The sequence below is a fragment of the Macrobrachium nipponense genome, chromosome 39, assembly GCF_015104395.2.
Source record: "Macrobrachium nipponense isolate FS-2020 chromosome 39, ASM1510439v2, whole genome shotgun sequence".
Taxonomy (NCBI): domain Eukaryota; kingdom Metazoa; phylum Arthropoda; class Malacostraca; order Decapoda; family Palaemonidae; genus Macrobrachium; species Macrobrachium nipponense.
Genome location: NC_061099.1, coordinates 48,876,439 through 48,885,858, shown reverse-complemented (window position 1 = coordinate 48,885,858; position 9,420 = coordinate 48,876,439). Strand labels below are relative to the sequence as shown.

The 9,420-nt window shown below is 40.5% G+C and overlaps 1 protein-coding gene across 1 annotated transcript in view; it reads right to left on the bottom strand.

Moving 5' to 3' along the window:
- Positions 1-6,028: 6,028 nt before the first annotated feature.
- Positions 6,029-9,420, bottom strand: part of LOC135210327 (uncharacterized) — a 702,311-nt gene continuing 698,919 nt past the window's right edge. The window contains 1 exon segment of the mRNA XM_064243213.1: positions 6,029-7,227. Within this exon segment, the coding sequence (XP_064099283.1) occupies positions 7,118-7,227 (110 nt within the window). The 3' untranslated portion in view covers positions 6,029-7,117.

The following is a 9,420-nucleotide window of genomic DNA, read 5'->3' as shown; positions in this document are numbered from 1 at the left end:
GCTCCCAGATAGCCTTATTCAGGCTGAATTTGACGCGAAATCGCGACTAGCCAGGTCAATTAACTCTATGGCTATGACCGAGGTAGCAACCATATCCTATGGATCAGAACCGCTTTTTAAGCTCATGACCAAATCCCTGACTCAAACGGTACAGTCAGATATGTTTGAGTTTGCCACTGCTAGAACGAATTGTAGGAAGCATGTCCTACAAGAGGCAACCATTCGGCATGAGCCGAATAGGTTACTCTCGTCTAACATCTGGGGAGCAGATCTCTTCCCAGAAGCCATGGTAAAGGAAGTCCAGTCAGAGGCTACGAGGCTGAACCAGAGCCTTAAGGACCGTTGGGGCCTTACGGCTAAGAGGAGGCAAGACCTAACAGCTAAAGGTAAGGGGCAGAGGAAATAACCCAGGCGTTTCCAACCTTACCAGAAAAAGCAGCCACGCTTTCCTCAGCAAGTTCCAGCGGTGCCCTTAGTGCAGGCAGCCCAACCTTCCACTTTCTAAAGCTCAATCACAGCCAATTTTATGTGATATCCCTCAGCCTCAGCCCTCCACCTCTTATGCCATCTCTCCAGCTTACAATCAAGCCTTCGAGAGTCAGCTTCACAGAAGTATGACCGCTCGGGTAAGGGAGGCAGAGGTAAGCGTTCCCTTTCGTGGGAGAGGATCGGGAGGCCCCTTTAATAGGGGAAAGCACTTCAGAGGAGGCGGTTACCAGAAACCAATGAAGAACTTCAGGTAGGAGGGAGGCTGTTTCACTTTCGCCACCGGTGGAACTTCAGCGAATGGGCTCAGAGCATAGTGTCAAAAAGGGTCTGGGTTGGAGCTGGTTGACGAACCCACCTCCATCCAGACCTTTCCGTCAACTTCCTTCCAAAGAATTGACAGAGTACGCGGAGGACCTCCTTCAGAAAGGAGCTATAGCGAGAGCAAGAGATTAAAATTTCAAGGTCGCTTGTTCAGCGTGCCAAAGAAAGGCTCACAAAAAAGAAGGTAATCTTAGACTTGTCCCGCTTAAACTTAACTTGCCATCCGCTGCGACAAGTTCAAGATGCTCACGATCTCGCAGGTGCGGACCTTACTTCCCCGTGGGCCGTCACCACCTCTATCGATCTTACAGACGCCTACTATCATATCCCCTATTGCAAGACACTTCCGTCCGTATCTGGTTTCAAGATAGGAGACCAGACATTCTCCTTCAAGGTATTTCCCTTCAGACTCAACGTGGCACCCAGGGTGTTCACGAAGCTGGCGGAAGTGGTAGTGCAACACTCAGGTCACAAGGGATTATGGTAGTAGCGTATCTCGACGATTGGTTGATCTGGGCTTCAACAGTCCGAGGAATGCAACAGAGCTACACTGAAAGTGATTCAGTTCCTGGAATATCTAGGCTTCAAGATAAACAGGAACCAAATCAAGACTCACTCCAGAGTCAAAGCTTTCAGTGGCTGGGCATTCAATGGAATCTATCCTCCCACACTCTGTCGATTCCATCCAACCAAAAGGAAGAAATAGCGAAGTCAGTCAAGCAATTTCTAAGTCACAAACTGGCCGTCAAGGAGAGCTCAGGAAAGGATCCTGGGTTCTCTCCAGTTTGCATCAGTGACGAACGTCTTAATGAAAGCCAAACTGAAAGACCTAACCAGAATCTGGCGCTCACGAGCAAATGTCAGGTCCAGGGACAAACTATCCTCAGTCCCCTCTGATTCTAAAGAATCGACTTCGGCCGTGGGCGAAAGTCAAGAATTTGTCAGTGTCAGTACCCCTTCAGTTTCCCTCCACCAGGGATCACCATCCACACAGACGCGTCCTTAAGCGGTTGGGGAGGGTATTCCAGGTCAAAAGGTTCAAGGGACTTGGTCACCTCAGTTCCGTCAGTTTCCATATAAACGTACTGGAGGCAATGGCAGTGTTCTTGACTCTAAAAAGGTTGCGCCCACCAAAGTACTCCCACATAAAGCTAGTCCTGGACAGCGCAGTGGTAGTACATTGTATAAACAGAGGAGGCTCCAAGTCACGTCATCTAAATCATGTCATGGTAGCCATCTTCTCCCTGGCAGACAAGTTTCAGTTGGCATCTTTCCTCCACTCACATAGCTGGAGTGAGAAACGTCATAGCAGACGCTCTATCCCGATCAGTGCCCCTAGAGTCGGAATGGTCACTGGACAACAGTTCATTCCAATGGATCCTTCAAAGAGTTCCAGGGCTACAGGTGGATCTCTTCGCATCTCAAGCGAACCACAAACTACCGTGTTTAGTGTAGCCCCCAACCTGGACCCTCTGGCCTATGCCACGGACGCCCTGGCTCTAGACTGGAACAACTGGAAGAAGATTTATGTCTTCCCTCCCAGTGAATCTTCTCATGAAAGTATTAAACAAACTCAGGACATTCAAGGGTCAAGTGGCTCTAGTAGCCCCAGACTGGCCGAAGAGCAACTGGTATCCCCTAATTCTGGAACTGGGCCTTCGTCCTCTTCGGATCCCCAAATCCAGGCTCTCCCCAGTCGTACAACGAAGACTGTGTTTCGCTTCCTCAGGGGATTCTCAAAACCCTAACTTTATGGATTTCATGAAGTTTGCGGCGAAAAAGAGATGCGAATATTGACCCTCAGAATATTCTCTTCTTGGAATCCGATAAAGGGATTCAACTTTGAGACAGTATGATGCTGCTGTAAAAAAGTTAGCAATCTTCCTGAGAGAATCAAGATATTAGAATCATGACAGTTAATTCAGCTATATCCTTTTTCAGATCCTTATTTGAAAAAGGTTTAGCAGCTAGCACGATTACGACAAACAAGTCAGCCTTGAAAAAGATATTTCAATTTGGATTCAACATAGACTTGACGGATTCCTACTTCTCGTCTATTCCTAAGGCATGTGCTAGACTTAGACCTTCTGTAAGGCCTACGTCAGTTTTCATGGTTCTTAAACGATGTTCTAAAAACTGGCTTCAGAAACCGATATGACACATGCTCGTTTATAATGCTCTTAAGAAAAACCCTATTTTTATTAAGCTTAGCTTCAGGAGCAAGAATTTCAGAACTGTCGGCTTTATCCAGAGATCCGATCATATTCAATTCCTTCCAACAGGGAAGTCCTACTTTCTCCGGAACGTAGCTTTTTAGCAAAGAATAAGATCCTTTGATGAGGTGGGAACCGTGGAAGGTACTACCCCTTCCACAAGAGTGATCTCTTTGCCCAGTTTCAACCTTACGAGCCTTTCTGTCCAGACCTCCTCATCCTCATCGGGTCCCCTCTTTAAAAGGGAAAAAGGTGGAACTTTATATCCATTAAGGCATCAGGCAACAAATCCTGTACTTTATTAAGCAAGCCAATCCTGACTCTTTCCGAAAGCACATGATGTCAGGGCAGTAGCCACCTCAATTAATTATTTCCTTTAAACATATGAACTTCGATGAGTTGAGAAAGTATACCGGATGGAAATCGCCGACAGTGTTCAAACGTCACTACCTTAAGTCCTTGGAAAGCTCTGAAATTTCCAGCAGTAGCAGCGGGTAACATAGTTTCCCCTGACTCTAGCTAATCTGTAGTAGAAGATTCAGTCCTCCTTTCTACCTGCCTCACCCAACAGTTTCGTCTATTCCTGCCTTGATCATTTGCATTCACCTTGTGTCTTAGCTGCTTTTATGATGGTGTAGTGGGTGCCCCTTATTGTTTTGCTAGGGACACTCACAGATGATTATAAACTTTGATCTCGTGGATGTTACCCCCTTATTTTTATGCTAGGGGATACATCTTATTATAATGGTTACGGGTTTTGTATATTAAGTCATATACATTCCTTTATATATTATCATTGTTGATTAATTTGTTTATCTGATTTTATTAATTGCTATTATATTTTTGATACATGCCTTTACACAGATATCTTTTTGATACATGTAAGCCATTTTACCTGTATATATGTAAATTACCTTATGTTAAGAAACATGATTAGAATTAAGCGTAATTTAAGCATATTTCTAATTTTGTATCACTGTGTATATGTATCTTTTTAGCAATTATATTCCCTTTATATTTATTTTATCTTTTATTTGAGACCTATTCTGATTTATTTTATTACTTTTGTTTACAATCTTGTGCTATTTCTCTGGTACGATTTCGCGCAGCGACACGAGCTGAGCCCAGAAAAGGGATTTTGACGTAAGGAAAAATCTATTTCTGGGCGATTGGCTCGTGTCCCGCCAGCGAAATCCCACCACTACCCATCCCTTCGCCCAAGATTGTCTGCTAACTTCAGGATGGCCACCAGAGGCGCAGCAGTCGGCAGCATGGGATGGGTAGTAGTAGTAGTACGAAGCTCGCTCACTCTGTGGGGTCGGCTCCCCTCATGGAGGGTTTTTTGTAGTGGGAGATTTCTATTGGCATTTGGCTCGTGGTAGTGGTCTCACTCGCCTAGTGTTCATACCGACACCCTCCTGGAGGGTGAGCGAGTCAGTTATACTGACCTTTTTCTTTATTTTATTTATTCTCTGGTATGTGTTAGTACATTTACCCTAGAAATAATAGATTAAAGGATTTTCGCTGGCGACACGAGCCAATCGCCCAGAAATAGATTTTTCCTTCCTTACGTCAAAATCCTTTTTTCGCTTCGCGCTCACTACAAACCGGAGCCGGCATACAGGAGAGGTTTTGATTTTTAGGGCTTCGGCGGAAGAGGGTTAATCAGCTCAATGGTCTGGTGCCATCAGTGAGCCCATTAACTCAGTCTGCTAGCCTTGATGAAGTGATATCACTCCCAACAGCCTTCCCACCTGTGACGTCACCCCCAGCCTCACCCATGATGTCATTGCAGTCGTTTGTCAACCCTTCAGAGGCGTTCTTTTCAGCGATGGCTGACAGGCTAGTCTCTGTGTTAGGCAAGAGGTTTTCCAGAATTTAGCTTAGCAAGCGGTTGTAAGCCAAGGGCTTCATCCCCTTCTCCTCCCTCTTGTTCTCAAGTAAGACAGTTGCTTCTTCTGAGAGTGAGAGAGAGGTTTTGTCATCTTCCCAGCATGAATGTGTCTTTTCCCCCTTCACTTGCATAGACATGTTCCAGTTCATAATGAACCTTCCTCTCATCAGAGTTCTCAGGCTAGCTCATAGTCTCCTCAGCCTGTTCAAATTTATCACAAGGATGAGAAAGACCCTATCAAGAGGTCAAAGCTGCTTCATGCTCTGGTTGCTAACCCAGTTCCTTCCAGGAGTTCTCCTCCTCCAGAGCCTGCAATTCTTTGCCTGTTCTTCCCCGCAGAAGTGCTAGTGACTTGTGGGTCGTGATCATGTCTCTCGATGTAATAGGACTTCTTCTCTGCGTGATGGATAGGACCACCTTCCAGGGTCAAGGATCATGGTTCCTCTAGGCATAGTGTGTGGCCTCCTTCTCCAGGATGGTTTCCCCTGCGTTGGTCGACTTCTCAGGACCACATATGCCCTTCTTCACACAGCTGCATACATGCTCCCTCGCATGACTGTGTGCTTACTCCATAGCTTGACCGTGTATGTGCTTCATCAAGCAGCCGTGTACATGCTCCTTCAAACAACTGTGTGCGTGCTCCATTGTAGCCCTTCTGGTGGAAGGGGTGTCTCCCGGTCTCCAAGGGAAGGTTCTCAAGTGGCTGCAGGAAAGGACAAGGATCTTTCTCAGCCGTCTTCTCCAACACAAGTGATAGGTACCAAAGCATCATGTTATAAGTTTTGTCATTGGCTGCTTCCAACTCTTTTAGCCAATAATGTGCATCACGGAAAGAGATGGGTTGAGCAGTTTTTTTTTTTATACAGTACATATTAAAATAATACAGCAATATTAAGGGATTTTCATTTAACATTGATTGATATTTTGCCGTTTTGCAATAATATCAACACCTGAAAATTTGTAAATAAATTATCATAAAAAAAATTTAATTGTTACACATGCATAAAAAATTCTCTCTCATCTCGGTAAACTGAGAGAGAACTGAGACAGGAAGAGAGAGACACAGAAACAAAAATAAAACTCATACACTATTGACAATACATACAAAGCATTGAGCTACAGGTTTAATTGCCAATGGCTTGGACATCATTTTTTTTATACAGTTGTACACATTACAATGATGATAAATCAATATCAAGGGATTGTACTTAGACATTTGATAGTTTCCATTAATATGTTTGAAAATGAGTAAATTCATTCTTTTCTCATAAAAAATGTATTTAGTCAAGAAAATAAAATGAAAATACAGTAATAAATGAATACTGTTCTATGAAAAAATCTGCGAATTAGTGAATTTCTCCACAATATTTTTGGGGATAAGTACTGAACCTCGATCTAGTAGGGTTCCACTGTATTCACTTATGTATAATATATATAATTTTAAATTGTTTTGTGCATTTTGTTTTCTTGAACACTTAATGTCTTTTATTTTAGACTACACATTTCTTGGAATATTATTATGTTTTAGTCTTTCAGATGTTGTGTAGATGAAGAGGAGCATCACAAGATGGGTTTTTCAAGTTTACAGATGATTCTTCTAGCTCAATTAGAGTTTTTACCCCTCTCTCTCAACACGAAAGTTCATTACGCATGTTCTTTGACACTGGGTTGGTCCCAAATTGCTCTCCAGGACCAGTAGAAGTTCCTGTCTAAGGTTCCTGTCTTGTTTCTTGGTGTACATATAGAATATGTCAATATGAAACACATTAAAATAAGTACAAAAATAGAAATACTATCTCACGATGAACAATAGAAATATTTGCTATTCAATTCAGGGAAGTCTCAGAATACAAAGAAGTAAGGCATTTCCTTATTGCATTTTTTTTTAGAAATATTTCTAAATATCTTAAGACACCAGTATATCTTATATATTGAGGCTACAGAAATGTTATATTTTACTTACTTAGTTTCAAAATAATAAAAAAAACTATAATATTTATGTTATTTTGTGGACTTGTAGAACTGACAATTTTGTGAAAATATGATCCCACACTTTCAGGCTATGGTAGGTAAGACTTTTCCATACATGCAAAATACCTATAAATATTGATACTTGAAGAAAAATTACATTTTATCTTTCTACTAAACTAAGTAAGGTTATCTGAAAATTCACAGCCTATTAAAAATCGCAGCACAGCACTTAATAACAGTCCCGAAGGTGCTGGTCATCTGAATCTTGTGATTCCACCTTGCATCCCTCTAACAGAATGTCATCTAGGAGTGATAGCATGTTAACTGTTGTCATACTGTCTGCAAAAAAAAAATATTAACAAAAGGAATTAGTAATTATCATAAATCAGTAGAATTAATCTTTTGTAAAAAGAATTAGAGTTGTAAAATTATACTCTCGTATCAAACTATTGAATCAAAAAAAAAAAAAAAAAAAAAAAAAAAAAAAAAAAAAAAAAAAAAAGAAAAAGACTAAAAACACCTTGAAACTTATTTAATCCTTAAACGCCGACTGGACGTATTGTACGTTGACTAAAATTGCCTGTCATGTGCCAAGTGACGTATGGTACGTAGACTACAAAAAGTTTTTTAAAATATTCATGGAAAAATAGTTATAGGCCTAGTTTGTGAAAGATTTTAAATCACGCGACTTGAGGGATGCTGGGAGTTCACGTATCACACTTTTGTTTTGTTTACCAAGCTGCGCATGTGCGAATTTCTTTCTTCTCACACTACAATGCATCAGCGACGCATCTCGGAAATTCTTTCGTCACTTTGTCGTAATTTTTGCACCATTTTATATTGGCCATTACATAGAGTTTTATATATGAAAATGTGTGCAATTTCATGTAGAATACAACTAAAAACAACCCATGGTTGTAGCTTTTATCAGTTTTGAAATATTTTCATATAAATCACGATAAGTGCCAAAATTTCAACCTTCGGTCAACTTTGACTTGACCGAAATGGTCGAAAAACGCAATTGTAAGCTAAAACTCTTACATTCTAGTATTATGCAATCATTTACCTTAATTTTGAAACAAATTGTAAGTCTCTAGCACAATATTTTGATTTATGGTGAATTTTTGAAAAAACTTTTTCCTTACGTCCGCGCATGATAACTCTGCCAAAAATCTCAGAAATTCTTTCGTCGCTTTGTCGTAATGTTTGCACCGTTTTCTATTAGCCGTTACATAAAGTTTTATATATGAAAATGTGCACAATTTCACTTAGAATACAACAAAAACTAACTCATGATTGTAGCTTTTATCAGTTTTGAAATATTTTCATATAAATCACGATGTACCAAAATTTCAACCTTCGGTCAACTTTGACTCGACCGAAATGGTAGAAAAACGCAATTGTAAGCTAAAACTCTTACATTCTAGTAGCATTCAATCATTTACCTTAATTTTTCAACAAACAGCAAGTCTCTAGCACAATATTTCGGTTTATGGTGAATTTTTGAAAAAAAACTTTTTCCTTACCTACGCGCATGGTAACTCGGCTGAAAATCTCAGAATCTTTTTAGTCACCTTGTCATAATTTTCGCAAAGCTTTTCTATTAGGTGTTACATAAAGTGTTATACGTGAAATTTTGGCAATTTCATGTAGAATACAACAAAAAATAACTTATGGTTGTAGCTTTTATCAGTTTGAAATATTTTCATATAAATCATGATAAATGCCAAAATTTAAACCTACTGTCAAATTTGACTTGACCGAAATGGTTGAAAAATGCAATTTTAAGCTAAAACTCTTACATTCTATTAACAATCAATCATTTACCTTCATTTTGCAACAAACGGGAAGTCTCTAGCACTATATTTCGATTTATGATTAATTATTGTAAAAACTTTTTCCTTACCTCCGCGTGCGGTAACTCGGCTGAAAAATGATATTGTTATGATACAATAAAGTTTTATACATACTTACCTGGCAGATATATACATAGCTATTACTCCGTCGTCCGACAGAAATTCGAATTTCGCGCACACGCGCAGGTAGGTCAGGTGATCTACCACCCCGCCGCTGGGTGGCGGGAATAGGAACCATACCCGTTTTGTTTTCTAATTCATATTTTTTCTTCCAGCTGTCTCCTGAGGGGGAGGCTGGGTGGGCCATTTAATTGTATATATCTGCCAGGTAAGTATGTATAAAACTTTATTGTATCATAACAATATCATTTTTATACATTCAACTTACCTGTCAGATATATACATAGCTGATTCACACCATTGGTGGAGGGTAAAAGACAGCTATTACTGCATAGACAGGTAAACAACATACGTTGTAGGTAATAAATAAATAAAACCTTGGTTCCTAAGTGTTTAGACGAAGGGTCGACTTCCTAGCTATTGCTAGTAGTCTGCTTCGTCTCAAGAGCCTCAGCGAGGATGTGACCTATGGCTAAGAGTTCTTGTAGATCTGTCAATGGGGTCTTATCCACTTACTTGACAGAATCTAGTGGTCATTTGTCAATGGGGTCTTATC